Raw genomic sequence first — 16677 nt, 5'->3', positions numbered from 1 at the left:
TTTTGTAGTGATGGTTCTAAAACTGTTTTGCATTAACTATGCTTATTTGCAGAGGTGTGGGTGCTGTAAAGTAGTATTGAACCTTGGACTCAATAGTTGAATTCATATCATTTTATCTGCAGTATATAGATATAGAGTTAATCCATTGAAATTTAGCTATATTATACCAGACACCAGGTAGCAACAACTTTATCTGTGTTTAGAAATTAATCTGGGTTAGGCCTGGTTAGTGCTTGGATGAAAAACCTACAGAAAATAACAAGGCTGTAAGCTTGAAGCTTTTTAAGACTAGAAAGCAGAGGGAGGAAGAAATCAATAGAAAATCATTTCAGTGTTGCTGCTAAAAAAAATCCCTATATGTTTGTGTCCATGAAGACATCAGATATTGAATTTGTCTTATCTTTTTATATACAGACAGGAATATAAATGATAATCTTTTAGTAAGCCACATTAAGCCTCAAGCTCTTCTATCCTGGAGATCTGCTAGAAATATCTCATAAAAATAGGTAGGAAAGAAATGAAAAAGTAACTGATTAAAAAAGAAATTTTGTTCTTTGGTATCATAGTTTTGCTAATGTTTTCCATCAGATGTCATCAATTTGATTCAAACCAGAAATGTAGTGCTAGAACAGTTATTACAGTCAAGAAACCCAATATGAGGCCAGAAATATAACTTTTGCTACTTAGTATTGTTTGGAAAAACAGCAGCTGAAAAATCTGTACATATGGAATAAAAACAAGTTGAATCAATTTCATATTTTCATAATTCTTTAATATAAACAAAAATTCATAGGAATAACTATTAGTAGGAGCTCTTAGCAAAAGTAAAACAACTTGAAATAATTTTACACATTTGGGAAGAGCTTGCTGATGAAAACCAGTTTAGGAATAAGTTTAGCGTAGGAATCAGCACTGTACCTGCAACAATCCTGGATGAATCTGAAGTTTTAAAATCAGTTTTAACAATTATTTAAAATTATTAAAATCTTGAAGGGTACATGTTCTTTCATCTTGTCAAGTTTCAGTTATGTTTTTACTTTAATGATTATTTCTTACAGCATGACCGATACTGTGCTAAAACCGATACATGACCGATACATTTGCTAAAAAAGGTTTCTGAATTCTAGTTTTCCCTGAAGTCATGTATGCTTTTGTTTGCTGATATGGAAACAAAGTATAGGCCTTGAAGACACCACAATATTAGGGAAACAAAACTGGCCCTATTACACCTAGCATTCTCTCTTTCTCTTTCTCTCTCATTTCCTACCTGTCAAATTGGAAAATATATAAAATTCTTGGAAGTATCTTATTTTTTAAAGAAAGACAAATAACTTTTGCTTTTAAAAATATCAACAAGTAAATAAAAAATTTGAATGCTCATAGTTATAATTTCTTCATGCTTTGAAGTCTGGCTTTTATTTTAGATGTTTAATTCACACCCTTTATTCAACGTGATTAGAGTAACGTGCATAGATCTTAACCATGGTCTAGTGCAGGGGTAGGGAAACTTGGCTCTTCTATTACTTATGGACTTCAACTCCCAGAATTCCTGAGTGAGCCATAAAAGGTTCCCCATCCCTGGCCTACTGGTTTTTCAGTTGTGGGGGAAAGCATTTTTTTACTTGAATGGGACTGTTTAATATGCAAATGTAGGACATATGTTAATTACTGCAGCATGGTTTGTGTGGATTTTTATTTACAGTTTGTATGTACTTTGTTTTCGGATTGAATTTACTCCATTTAAAGACTGTTCTTGGAAGAGTTTTTTCTCCAGCCGAAGGTAACCTGGACATTAGGGGCAAAGTTGGATGTATTAAAGGGACTCTTCTTACTTATGTGACGGTGTTGCCTTTGTGCCACCCGCTGGGTCATCACAGCACCTTTCCTATTATAGAAATACTGTTTTAAAGCGATATGTCAATTTCAATGCCCTTTTAATGTATTTTTAATACTTGTTATAGTTTTATTGGTGCAACATTATGTAAAACAATTACAATTATACTGGTGCTTTTCATGCATGTTGGACAGAAACATGCACATGTTATTGTGAAAATAGTGGGATTTGGAGTTACCAACTTAAATGTAATAACTTAATAACTTTATGTAGTCTATATAACTTTAATAATAACTTAGATTTAATAAACATTGAAGGTCATCAGCTTAGGAAAGACTACATTAGATGTCTTCACAATCCAACCAGAATACCAGTATGAAAACTTAATTATTAGTTTGAGATTTCAGCTGTTCCTCTGACCTTTTCTTTGGATTGGTGTTATGATTTTTAAAATTAACTATTGGAGTTTTAATTAAAAGATTCTATAATGTCTGTACTTGAATAATTCCTTTCTTTTAAAACTTATGTTCAGAACTTTTCTTACATTGAATCTAGATCACATTTCTAGATACATTTTACCTTTGAAATATTATATTGCATTTAACCAAACAAATAATTCTCAAATTTTAGACCAATCCATAGTACGCATCTTAATGGGGGTGAATGGTGTCTGTTAATACGCAAAAGGCCATATAGGGCAGAGTTCCTCAACCTTTTTGGGTTGGTGGCCTGGAGTGGGAGGAAAGGGGGAAAAGGGGGTGATTTTGTGATGGGACAAGCACATGTGTGCATGCATGCATGTGCACAAGCACCCATGACATTTGTGGTGACGCGTGAGTGGGGCCACAAGGGCCTGCGAGTGCCCATTATGGCACTTGTGTGAGTGGGGCTGCAAGCACCCACATGTGCATGCAGAGACACGCATACCAGCCAGCCCCTCATGCGGCCCAGTGGTGATTAGCCTGCAGTCCAGTAGTGCACCACGGAACATGGGTGGGGGACCCCTGATGTAGAGTATAGATAAATTTTGCAATAGCAAAGTCTGTTGAATATGTTACTTCAGATTTAATGTAAAAATTGGAAAACATTGATTTGTTTTTAAATTTTAGAGCTTGGATGAATATGATGATGATGAAGCAGGACAAAAAGAACGTAAAAGAGAAGATGCAATCACACAACAAAATACAATACAAAATGAATCCACTGTTTCGGATCCAAATGCTTCATATATATTGCAGGTGAGATGTTGTAATATATATTTACAAATACCTTTAATTTTTGTTTTGACAGATTTTAGTGCCACTGTTACATTGACCTGGCATTATTGATTGACTTTGAATAACATGATACAGAAATCATAACTTGTATTTATTTTGTAGTCATAACTTTGGCTATTGCCTCTGCCTTCTGGATTATTTGATAGCAACTCTTGTAAAACCCAAAGAACCATTTGTGTACTGTCATGAAGGATAAAATAAAATGGTATATAGCATTTGATAATTATAGAATGAATCAGGCATACCTAGCAACACTTTTGGCATATGCTATGTCCAATAAGCAAATTTGTTAAGGATTAGGGCATAAAACATTAAGACCTTGGAGAAATTTCCAATAAACTGAATGAGATGTTAAGGTTGAAATATAAGTAGAGGTGGAAATAATGCACAGATATACAGACTTGTAACTACTTTCTAATAGGATCAATAAAAAAAAATCAAATGTTATTGTGGTATTAGACCAAGGTTTAACTATTACATTTATTAGTGCCGTCTGTGAATATTCTGATCATGTTAATTAAATTCAAATCAACATGAATTAACAGAATTCATGTGAATCAAAATCAGAATTAATTGTTAACTGTTATAACCCAGAACAGCCACCTTACTAGAGCATTCCCTTATTGCTAGCATTCACTGTTTTGCATTTCAGTTTGTAATCTCAGAATTTCTATCTGTTAATATTGTAGTCCTCAAGGTAGGACCATAATTGAGCCCAAAATTTCTGTGACTAAGAGAATTGCTAAGTCAGTTTTGCCCCATTTTACGGCCTTTCTTGCCATAGTTGTTAAATGAATTACTGCAGTTGTTAAGTTAGTAACATGGTTATTAAGTGAACCTGACTTCCCCATTGATCTTGTTTGTCAGAAGGTTGGAAAAAGGCGATGACCCCGGGATACTGCAATTGTCACAAATGTGAGTCAGCTGCCAAGGATTTGAATTTAGATTATGTGACCACAGGGATGCAATGGTCATAAGTTTGAAAAACAATCATAAGTCCCTTTTTTCAGTGCCATTATAAATGTGAATGGTCACTAAACAAACTGTTGTAAGTTGAGGACTGTCTTAAATAGTTTGACCAAGTACATATCCAATGACAGTGACTGGTCTGTTGAAATTAAATAGTCATCCAAACTAATTTCCATACCTTCTGATTAATATTTTTAACTTGTTTTGATCCTTAATTTTAATTATTTCTTTGGAAAAGTTTTGGAATGAGTAAAAACTCTGATGGGTTTAGTTAATTAATTACAGTAGTATCTTTTTTTCTTTTCATAAATAATGATTTGCCTATGTAATGATTGGAGTTCCTCCATCATTACATAAGGCTTTGCATTACCGGATACTATACGAAAACGTCTAAAATTGACTCTACTTCTGTTTCGTTCTGTTATTACAAGAGTCAAAGAACTAATTGCTAGTTGCTGAAGTGTGAAGAATATTAGAACAGACCTGATACATTGGCTTCTTTGCCCATTTTTCTATTTGCAGAAAGACAGTTACCATTTGTGAGATGGTGACACAGTAGCTAAAATAGTTTGTAAATATTTGTATCAGGCATGATGGTGATCTCCTCTAGTCCTTGAAGCTTTGTCCTCTGGCCATGTTGGCAGGGGAATGATGATCAGAGTTGAAATTAAACTATTTGGAAGGCTTCCTATAATCAATACTATGTGATGTATTTAAATGTCAGCTCTCTTGTTCTTTTAATTTCTGCTTATCTACATCTTTCATTTGGGGGTGTTTTCATAAGTTACTTTAAGTGTAGTTCAAGGCAAAGTTGGGATATAAATGAACAACAATAAGTTATATTTATTCCCTTTCTTCATTTATACAATATCGTTTCTCACTAACACCACTTTCAAAACTGCTGTTGTAGAGCTAAGCCTCAAAATGAGTTATGCTCGTTGCTCTCTATATTTCTAGCACATAGTCATCTGACTATGGATAAATAATTATAGATACAATTCTCAGCAGAATTTTAGAATTTCCATTGGGCTCCATGGTCCCAAATGTACTGGATCCTACTGTAAAAATCTTCATGATTGTGAAGCAGTTTCTCACTGTAAACTGTTTTAAGTTATAATCACAAATCAGCAATTATAAATATTAGATACTTAATTGTGTTTTTAAAATATATTTTAACAGGACGCTTCTAGGACAATTGGAAACAGATACAAAAGGTAAGGAATTGCGTAGTAGGTTATTGGTCATTGAAATATAACTACAACTCTATAGAAAGCAAACACTCAAATTTTGTACTAAAACTCTTTGTTTAATAATAGATGTCTTTTGAACTCTATCTGTGTTAGAATATAGAATATTAGATGTAAATACCTAAGAACCAATATATTACACAGCTTTCCCTAGATACAGGTGCATTCCAGTCGTATCCACTTCAGGACACATAGGGTCACCTTTCTAATATGTATGCTACTGCTTTTAAGTGCTACTATTCAACTAAATAAACCTTTCTTAATCTATTGTTCCCTAATTACTCATTTGTACCTTATCACCCAACAGTCACTGTATCAAAACTGTAAGCCGCTTCAACATAGGAACAAAAAGTCTACTTTTACTGATACACACTATTTTTTCAGTAATTCTGTAATTATATTTAATATATTTTAAAGAGCTAAACATTCCAATAACTATTTTTATTATAAAGTAATAATAAATATGACTAAAGCAATCTTGCTTCTATGGGAGCAGATGTTTCTTGGGTACAATCTCAAAAAGACATCCAAAAGAGAGAAAATTAGCACAATACGTTACATAATACAGTGTGAACTTTATTTTTTTCAAACAAAAAGACAAAGTGATGGCAATAAAGCCTTTTATCTTCTTCTTCTATTTTGGTTTTATTACATTAGCATGACAGAGTATTCCTTTTGTTCCATTCCACTTTAATTAAGTATTCTCAAAAAATCCGACATTCTCCTTTTTAGCTCTAGAAAGTTGAACATCCTATGCCATGCTCTGAAGTAGATCATCTCATTGTTCATCAATAGAACTTTTAATGAACCTCAGTTATAGATTTTGCATGGATCAACTTTGCAGCACTCTAAAAGTGGATTATCTGGGCTCTTTTCTGTCAGGGTTAAGGCCTGATTTTGTGAGATTGCACTGTCACTCTACTGAATGACCTGCATCATATGGGGAAAGTGTGACCTTCCTGGTATTAGTAGTGGCTTTTGATATACAATTAATTGCCTATGGTGGTGATGGCAAACCTATGGCACGCAGAGCCATTTGTGCTAGCATGCGAGCCGCAGCCAACTTACTTCACTATGCATGCACGCGCCTCACAGCTGATTTTTTTTCCGGTTGGTTTGAGGCCTTTCATGATGAAACGGGCCTATAATTCAACCTGAAAAGCCTTGCAGAGGCTTTTTCCAAGCCTCTGAGAGGCCGAAAAAGGCCTCAAACCAACTGGGGGAAAAAAATCAGCTGTGAGGCGCAGTGCAGGTAAGTGGGTGGCGGGGGGGGGGGAATTGCATGCACATGCGCAGGGAACGTGGGGAGGGGGCGCATGCATTGTATTCTGGGTGCTGGCGCACGCACAATTTTTAGCACAGAAGCCCAAAAAGGTTAGCCACCACGGACCTATGGTATCCTTTTTTATGTAGTACTTTTATTAAATAATCTAATTACAACAGTCAAAACTAGTACAAGTAGAAAAAAAACTAGAATAAATAAAAAGAATAGGTTTAGAAAAAATGGAAAAGGTGCAAAAAAGAAAAGAATGTAGTAAAAAAATTATGAAGAAGTGATTTCCCACATTCATCACAACTATAAACAATTTTAGTAATGCATCATTTTCTCTTAAAATAACTACAAATGAATATCATCTTCCCATCTTCTATCTCTTATCTGTAAACAAATTCATAAATCATTATCATTTCAGTTCTGATGACAGGAAAAGTCCATTAAGGGTTACCATAATTAATTTTAACTTTGATCAAGTACACCACTTTACATTCCTTTTATTTCTAACAATCTTAATCTTTAGTCCCTTCAAATAATATCATAAAACTTGATTTCTTTTCATTTTTTCCTTTGACCCTTTTCACAATTTTTTTTTCAAAGTTTTAAGAAGCCTTTTCTCTAAATCTAATATAGGGTAAATGACCCAGGTCATTGTCTCTTGATTTGTTATGTCTGTATCCTTTTTATTTATTAAGACATCAGCTAGAGGCAAGTACTATTAAAATTAACTTCTGGATCCATTGTTCAAAAATGTCCTTCAATGTGCCCAATGTTAAAACACTTTGCTTCATCCTATAATTGTAAGTTCACTTTAAGTGCTCTTCTTGTAATGTTTAGTTCCCTCTAGTGTTCAATTTTTACAATCTTTCATGATTTTTAAAATTCAAAACAAAAACATTTTCCCATGGGAAGGGTTCTTTATAATCAATTCCGACATCTCATTTGAAATTTATCTGGACCCCTTAGTCCATATATACACTTCTGAAACCAAAGCTTTAATCATCCTTTTGCTGTTTATTCAAATAAATAATTAACTTATAGTTAAAAGTTTCTTTCGCGGGATTGAAGGGATACTTACCTAGTGCTGTCAGATCTCTCAGTACAATATAAAAATTTCCAATAGTTAAAAAGCAATTAATGAACAATTTTTGAAAGTAGTTAGAAATTATGTAAACCTAGTGTCCTTTCAGAGGAGTTGATCATGATTTCAGCAAGATGGTTATTCCCCCATCTCCCAGAGCTCTAAACCTTTCAGAGACTACTCACAAGCTGTTCATAGCTGTCTGGTGGGTGATCTCAAGGCCTCTCCTTTGCCTAGAGAGGAATAACAGAAGAGCTTGTTTACTCACTGGCTCTTCGTGCTGCCACAGTTACCAGTTCTGCTTTTCACAGACCCATCTTTAGTCCAAGGATTGTACTTTTCTTGTGTATATTTGATTTAAAAAACACACACACCTATAAATAGGAAAGTCCTGCATATCCTTTTGTCAAATATCTGGCCAGATAAAAAACTTATCCTTATAATTTGCTAATTATGAACACATATAAAATACCAGAATCATATATACCCACTTACAAAACATTAATTTTTCTAGATGATTCAGGTGCTTATTGCCTCTTTAGGTTTTATGCAAAATGCAAGTCAATAGAAGTGAGTCAAGAATGTTACACTTGCAAAAATGTGATTGCTTGTGGAGAGAACTGCAAAAGACATTTACTTTTTACAGGGAAACTTCAGCCATGTAAAGTGCATATAACAACTAAACAGGTTCTTTTACAAAGTATGAATTCAGTAAACTTTCAAAAGTTGAATTACAAACTTTTTGTTTAGTGTTGCAACAGACACTTCCTGTTTGTAGATAATAAAGCCCAGAACAAGGAATGCCAAATATGGTAATAGTATTAAGCTGCAAAATTCCTTACAGTTTTGTCATCATGTTTTAAAAACAGCCTTCCCCAGACATTCATCCTTATACATATATTGACTTCAGTTTCCTTTATTTCTAGCCAAGGTGGTATTATTGGCTGAGGGCAGTAAAAGTTGTTGCCCATCTTAAAGAGTTCCCAATTGCATAAAGCTACTTTGAAAGAATCTTGTTTATCCTGCAACTCATGGCTTGCTACATCCACAAAACAATTCACTGTATTACTTCAGACATAGGGTTTAGGTTATGACAGTCCTTCAGCTTGGAGGAAGCCTTGAAATAATGTTCAGCAATCTGAGAATCCTTGGGTAAAAATCTCAAAAAAATAAGAAAATGTCTAGGTAGAATTTGTAACCAAAACACTCCATGTTTTGTGATAGTTATGAGGAAAAAAAAGGTAAGGTTGGCAGTGTAAAAATTGTACCACTGCTAGTGCTAGCATTAAAAAATGATTCCCCCTCCCCACCTGGTGGTCACAATCTCTGGCATGTATGTAGTGAGGACAGCAGCATATGGCAATCAGAAGCAAACAGCAGCCAGCTTAAATGTGCTATCATTTGTACTATGTAATTACTGCTATCATATCTGGGCTGCAGAAATCCAAAGGCCAGTAACTAGCAACAAAGGAGCAGAGGGCTCTATCCCTTTTAGAGCTGAGAACATGGGAAGCAGGAGTCAGTAAACCTGAATCCAATCACTGGATAAATATCTCTACTGACAAAAAGTATAGCCCAGTGGTAAAAAAGGGAAAGGGGGGAAAGGGAGTTAAAAACTTAAGTACTGAAGCAACAACCAAAAAAAAAAAAAGAGTAATTTGTAAAGTAATCATAATATCAGGAAGAAGCAGAAGGGAAGATCACAGAAGGGAGAATCAGATAGAAAAGGGAATAAAAAGGGGAGGGAGAAGAAGAGAGGGAAAAGGGAAAGGAAAAGAAGCTACAAAAGACAGAAACAAGATATAGAGGTATAGGAAAAACATACAAGAATTAAAGGTATAAAACCTATTTAAAAGACACAGAGACAATGGTTAAAATTTAACTTAAGGAGAGGATTCTGCAAAGGTGCATGGGATAGCATTGTTATAAAATATGTTAGATGATTAAAGTGATAGAAAAAATTTCTATTGATGTGTAGTGGAATATTTGTAAAGAGAATAAGGCTCTCAATGATTTAAAAAGAACGTTTAAAAAAAACTGAAAAGAAACATGGAAGATTTTTATCAGTTGATAAGGTGAACTTGAATAATAATAATAACTTTATTGACTACTGTTAATAACTATTGTTTGGTTTTTTATTTAAAGACAGTAACAAATAAAATATGAAATATAGATGATTAAAGTGAAAGACAACTGATATTACTAGGTAATGTTTGTTAAAAGAAATAGAAATGTAAAAGATTGTTATTAATATTAATGGCAGAGATGTACTTGAATAGAATAATTATTACATTTACTATTGTTATACATATATACATAGATATATATACATAGATACTTTTTTTCTTTTAAGAATTTAGTGTGTATTTTAAGGGAATGTACCAAGCAGAATTCGATTGAAAATAGGTATGTGTTATAAAATAGAGGTTAGAAAATGAATGTTATAACTGTAAGGATGTACTTAAATTATTAAATAATTTTTACCAGTCTAGTAATTACAGGGGAAAATTTGTTTTATGAGAAAAGATAATACGAAATTGTAAACAGGACAGACGAAAGTATAAAAACATTGATTAGAAAGATTTTAAAAATTAGAAAAAGATATGTAATTGAATTAAGAAAGGAATGAGATAATTTAAAATAAGGCTATAGGAAGTAAAGAAAGGGAAAAGCTATTGAAAAAATTGTGAAAATAGTTATAAGATATGGATTAGAATGTATAAGATAAATATGTATTGAGTTCATGTCTGTATGGGGAAGTGATAACCCGGGGCCCCACTGTTCTCAAAAAAAGATATTTTATTTGTATTTGTATGTTTTGTGAAAACTTAAATAAAACTTTTATTTTAAAAAAAAGTATAGCCCAGTGAACTGACTCTAATATTGACAAACAACTTTAAATTGTCTTGGGAAACAGCTATCCAAAAGAAGTTGAGCCACTATGGCTTTTCTAATGAGGCTGTTTTGACTTTTAGGGCTAGATCAAGGTAGATCAATATTAAGGCAGAGGATTTCATAAATAGAAGGCCAAACAGTAATTGTTGCTTTCTCTCACAATACATTTGAAAATAACTAGATTTTAATTCCATACCAGATTCGTATTTATATTAAATCACAGTTTCAAAATTCAATAGAATTTTATATATAACTTAGTGTAATGCTGTCCCCATTTTGGAAGGGAAATATAGGATAACTTCTTATGAAACTCAGCACTATCCCTCTGACACAGGTGTTATAGAAATAGCCCATGTTTTTTGAACTGCCAGTTCTACAGGGAATTCAGCAGATTACTTCTTTTTCATCTACATTTCCTAGGCGCTCCAATAATTTTTATTTGCAAGTATTTGCTAAATAACCAGGATAAATCTGTTTCTCTAAAAGAGTAAAGTTTTGCTACATTATATATAAGCTTTGCTCACAAATGGTTGTCATTGACAATAGGGGCTAACTTTGCTTTGTGTTTTTTACTGAATGTATTTTTACTGGTCAGTGACTGAAATAATTTTTTTGTCTGTTTGACTGTGAACGTATTGTTACCAACAGCACTGCCTGTATGCATTTATGAAGTTTTGAGGAATCAGATTGAACATAGGAATATTTTAATATAAGTTTTATTACTGTTTCAGAATGTAATACGATTTTTGCATTCAGAAAAATGTTTACTTCCTGACATATTTTTCTTACCTTCTGTAGTTATTTATTCTGTCCCTCACAGTACCCACTCCCTATGTTTTAATTAATACATTGGGTGGGGGAAGAGAAAAATGATTGTAGAAAGAGTTGGTAATCACTTTCCCACAACATAAAGGTCCTAAAACTAAATGTGTTTTTAAAAGTCAGAGTATTCCAATGGGTAGCATATTGTTTGAAGTCCATATTTAGACTGTGGCTTAGCAGCCTACATGTACTCTGTATCCTGGTTTAACTTAATGCAAACAAAAATAAAAGAATCACGTGTACCATGCATCAAATGTAACATATCCATCCTAAAAATAGCAACTAACAGAGATGTAGGCCATTTTCTATGTAAATTGTTGAACATTTGGAAGACTGAAATATTTATGGCCTGTTCAGATTAATTGATGCTTATCTGTAAAACAGATCCAATGTGGAATTGCTTTATCGGCATGATACAATAAAGAAGATGGGTATAATTTAGCACAGTAATTCCAAAGGCTTGTTTTAAGTAGCTTAACACCAGCAGCTATTTGCCTTCAGCAATTTAGTATTGATATTGCCACAACTAAAATGGGAAATATGGAAATAATTTTGATAATTCTATTATGCATCAAATATGTTAATTGTAAATTGAACTTTTTCACAGTACACCACCAGATGATGAAGTTTCTAATAGATGTTCACGTACAGACAGGACAGGTTATAGCAGGTTCAACAGGGATGCAAACTCTTCTGGAAACTTTGTATCAACTAATTCTTTGGAAAAGAAGATTGATGATCTTGAAAAGGTAAGCATAATAAATCTAAAAGTTGCAATCTAATGTCTATTGGGTTGACTGTTTTTAAATGAATTATTTTAAATTTTGTTTTTTGAAGGATCTAGCAAAGGAGCGACAAGAAAACCTGAGACTTGTGAGGATAGCCCAAGACAAAGAAGAGTTGATTGGGAAATTAAAGGAGGAAATTGATTTATTAAATAGGGTAAGTGCTTTTTCAACCTAGCTGTGTTTCCTAGAATTTTTGTACAAGTCATACATTCCCTCACCCCTCCCCCAAAAAATTGAAGATGGGAAAATAATGGGAATAAAGAATGGTGAAATAAGTGTAAATGGCTGTATAAAGAAATACGTTTTGCCCATTTTATTGTCTAAACTTGAAAATTGAATTTACTGGGAAAAAAGATTAATTGAACTCATTGGAAGGTAAAACAAGAGGAGGTAGAACTAATTATAATTAATTAATATGGACTTGGTATAAAACTGAAAGAAGTATATTGAGATTGCTAGGTTATATAGAGATATTAAATGAGGGTCAAATTGTAACAAGGAAAAAGAGTAAATGGATTGAAAAGAAGGGAATGAGTGAGAAATTTATGGATGGAAATGAGAACCACAAAAGTATCATTTAATGAAAAACAATATGTGGAGTTGTTCACAGGTGGTAGAAATGTGAATGTTTTCAAGAATAGAAAGTTATGGAGAAACATAACGAATGAGTGTTCTTGGGTTAAAGTTGCTGTGGGTGCAGTTCCTTTTTTAATGTCCTTTTTTCCCCTGTGCTTATTACCTCTTACTTAATTTTTGCATGTTGGTTAAGGTTTCCTATGGTCAGAAGGAATAGTAGTATGAGTATGAATATATGCATGTAAATGGATAAATTATTACTGATTTATTATTAGGCAGTTTGAAACATGTTAGAAACATTAAATAAAAATAGCCAATTCTAGTTGGATTCTAAGAACAGCTCTTGAGAAATGCAACATGAGTTCTTTAATTATAACAGAGTAGCTGTTTTAGGTGCCCAATGTTTTCTTATTTGAATTTTATTGAATATTACATGGCATTGCTTCTTAAAATGCTATTTGTAATTTAGGAAAGGAATTTTGGTTCACTGGGAAACTAATCCTGCACACTATGCAATTAATTTGGTTTTTAAAAAAATATTTGCATATTTAAATTTTAGCCAGTGGTTATGGTCGGACCTAGTCCAAGTAACTCATACTTTTAGTCATTTTGGAATGTTACTTGTGCTAGATAAACATTCCAGAATGTGTTTATATAAAATCTTGATGTTTCTGTCTCTGCTTTAAAACAATTATTTTGATATTTTGTGACCTGCTTGAAAGACAAAAGTAAAATTAAATTGATTTTTGAGAATCCTAGATATGGTGCATACTTTTTTCAGACATTAAATAAAAACAGTGGTGAACTTCAAAATTGTATCATGACATTGCTACTGCATTTTTCAAATGAGAAGTGTCTATATTGCTTAAATAATAAAACAATATCCTGCTGACAAGTTCAATGTTGCTCAATAAAAAACAATGCTGTTGAACATGTATTTCTCAGATGAGTTCCCACAATCAGTAAGATGAGTTCCCACAACCAATAAGATTTTTTTTAATTTATCCTGATGCCTAAAATGTCTGCTGCAAAGAGCAAATACCAGAGATAACAATTCAAAAAGAAAGGGGCAATAAATTAGGAATTGAAATAGTTGCCATCTTAGCCACAGTTGCTAACGATGCACATACATAAAGTAAAGCCATAAAATGATGCATAGTTAAAAATAATCAAGGCTCCACAAAACTGCTTTGTAATCCAGAGCAAAACACATCTACTGGGATCTACTAACATCCTGATACCAGGGTGTGAGGAAAAAGCCAGATCTTCAAGTCTTTCCTGAAGATCTATGGGATCAAGGCTAGTACAGAGAGATATGTATTTGAGAATGGATTAATGTCAATGTCCCCAACTTCAGATCATGTCACCACTGCCTCAAGAGGGGGAGAAAATAGATCTTATGCAGAAACCCTTTCAGTGAGTCAGACCATCTCTATCCTGGATCAGCTTCACAGTTGCCATGGTGATAAAAGATATCTTGAGCTGCCTTTGATCCCAAGCTGGGAGAAGAATCACATCTCACATAACCATCAAAATGGCACAGTAAAAAAGTATTTATGCAGTTGGGAGGTTGGTACACTAGCCATAATCCCACCTGATTTCTAAGGCCTACATCTGGCTATCTCCAGAGCAGCACCCCTGGAAGCTAGGCTCTGCATTAACCATTAGGTTTGGGGTGGACATGCCATGTCAGTTATTGTACCATATCTTTCTCAGGTTTGACAGGTTTCTGTAAGAGAATTCATAATTCTTAAATCCCTTCTGTTAATTTTATTCTTTTATATATTGTGTTTGTGTATATATAGTATATTTGTATGGTATTCAGCTTTGTTCGGGTATTTTCCCATGTCATTATAGTTGTGCTTTTAAAGTTGTAGCAACGTTTCAGCAGAATCTCATCTGCCATCATCGGGCTTCTGTATTGTGTTCGTCTGTGAGTCAGACTTTCACAGCCGTTTCACAGTATATTTGTATTTCATATGGCTAATTCAAAATTTATCTTGCTAAATTTAATCTTTTTTCTCCTTGTTACATATGTGTAGCCTGACCAAGTCCTTTAGCATATTTTTGATGTAATAATTGGTTTTTTGCCCATTTGTTTTGTCTATGTGTACTTTTCTTTACTATCCTTACATTGTCAATTTAGTTTTGGGTACTTTGGATGCCAATTTTCCTGGGCTGGTTAATAACCACAATAAAGTTAAGTAAAGTATATAAAGCATTCATATCAGAGTAAAAGGTTTGTTACAGAATATAAATTATAAGTTTACTAAGTAACTCCCAACCAGTTTGTTAGCCATCTCAGTCTGTAGTTCACCGTTTTGTTTGTTTTATGAATTAAAATTTATATCATGTATTATAGAATGAATTATTAACTGAATGTTTAAAAAGAACTTTTATTAATCAATAGCAGTATATCTTGTTTTATTCTTTCTCAAAGGATCTAGATGATATAGAAGATGAAAATGAGCAATTAAAGCAGGAAAATAAGACACTGTTAAAAGTTGTTGGACAGCTGACAAAGTAGAAGATGGAAGCTGCCAAAATAGAAGATGGAAGCCTCAGTGAGGAAGGAAATACGAAACTACTGATTTGAATGTTTAAGGGTCAAGATTAAGATACTTCCTTTGTGGCAATATGTGAAAACAACTGTCTTTGTATTTATTATTAAGGAGCAGGGAGAAATGATGAATGTTTTACATGATGCTGTTACTTCTAAGCTCATTCCTTTGAATTTCCCAAAGTGATTCAAATTATGCTCATTGAGATGCATTAGATCTTTCTTTGTATATGACCCAGTTATGCTTTTTAAAGAATTCCTGATGACAAAGGTCACAGTTAGTCTATATGGAAATTACTTGTAGGAGAGGGTTTTTCCCCTGCTCTATGAATAGAAGAAATAGGAATAAAATTTGTTTACACAGGGTCAAAATAACTATTTTGGGAGATATTTGTTCTTTATATGAACAGGTGTAAAACAAGTGCAAGTGCATTACTGATACAAAACATTTTACAGAGTGTTACTCTGCAAAAAATCTTGTATGTTGTGATTTTATTTTATACTTTATCTGAAGTACTGACAGTAGTAGATAGTATTTCTTGTACAGATGCTGTTTGATAAAAATGTTTTATAAATCATAAATAAATCACCAATAATTATCACAACTAATAAGTAGTTTTTAGAAAAAAATTGTATGCTGCATACTACCACACAGAGCTTATGTTTCCACAGGAAGAATAATTCAGAGGGTGCCATTTTTTGAAATTTATAAACTTCAAATATTACAATCACAGTTTATTGGATTAAGAAAAGTCTTTCTGATTTTGTATAAAGTTGCAGTGGGAATCATTGCTTAGCAATGGTTTAACAAATCATATAATCTTTGCATTGGTTGGGAAATATTAGTGTTCTCGGCCAAATAACTATAGACCAAAACTGTTTATCTAAACCATGCCTATATGAACGGACTTCATCCAACATGTATCAGGTTAGCATCAAAATGAGTAATGGATTCATTTCGCAACATTATGATCTACCAAGCTCTTATATGAATCATGGGGTTTTTGAATTGTGCTAAAAGATTTAATTGATATAGTTTACAAAAGAAATTTATGATTGTTCACCCCTCTAAAAGTATAGAAAACATCTAGAATAACACCAATGCTTGTTAAAATAAAGTATGTTGCATGTTCTATTGTAGTCTAGTGTCAGTTGCTTGTGTCAATGTTGTGCAACAATTGTCTGTTCTGTATGAGCTAGAAAAATCCAAAGTTGCATTTTAAGGATATTTTTTTTAGTATGGAAACTTAAATATAGCATTTAAGCTTTCAAAATACCTCCACTGGTTTATCAGGAAAATAGGAAATAAGAAAAAAAGCAGGAAAGAAAAGTGGAAAAAGAATCAACTTCCCTGA

The 16677-nt window shown here is 33.1% G+C and overlaps 1 protein-coding gene across 1 annotated transcript in view; it reads left to right on the top strand.

Annotated features, from left to right (window-relative positions):
* The window catches only part of PAWR (pro-apoptotic WT1 regulator), a 39469-nt gene extending 23014 nt beyond the window's left edge, over positions 1 to 16455 (top strand). The window contains exons 3-7 of the mRNA XM_026667696.2: positions 2944 to 3072; positions 5260 to 5294; positions 12006 to 12147; positions 12236 to 12340; positions 15203 to 16455. Coding sequence (XP_026523481.1) covers positions 2944 to 3072; positions 5260 to 5294; positions 12006 to 12147; positions 12236 to 12340; positions 15203 to 15289 — 498 coding nt within the window. The 3' untranslated portion in view covers positions 15290 to 16455. The remainder of the gene's footprint in view (positions 1 to 2943; positions 3073 to 5259; positions 5295 to 12005; positions 12148 to 12235; positions 12341 to 15202) is intronic.
* The last annotated feature ends 222 nt before the right edge of the window (positions 16456 to 16677 follow it).

Source organism: Notechis scutatus, chromosome 6 (assembly GCF_049901735.1).
Source record: "Notechis scutatus isolate UNSWTSFEM ecotype Mainland chromosome 6, rNotScu1.2, whole genome shotgun sequence".
Lineage (NCBI taxonomy): Eukaryota > Metazoa > Chordata > Lepidosauria > Squamata > Elapidae > Notechis > Notechis scutatus.
Note: the sequence above shows the minus strand (reverse complement) of the source record. Positions and strands in the feature narration are given on the sequence as shown.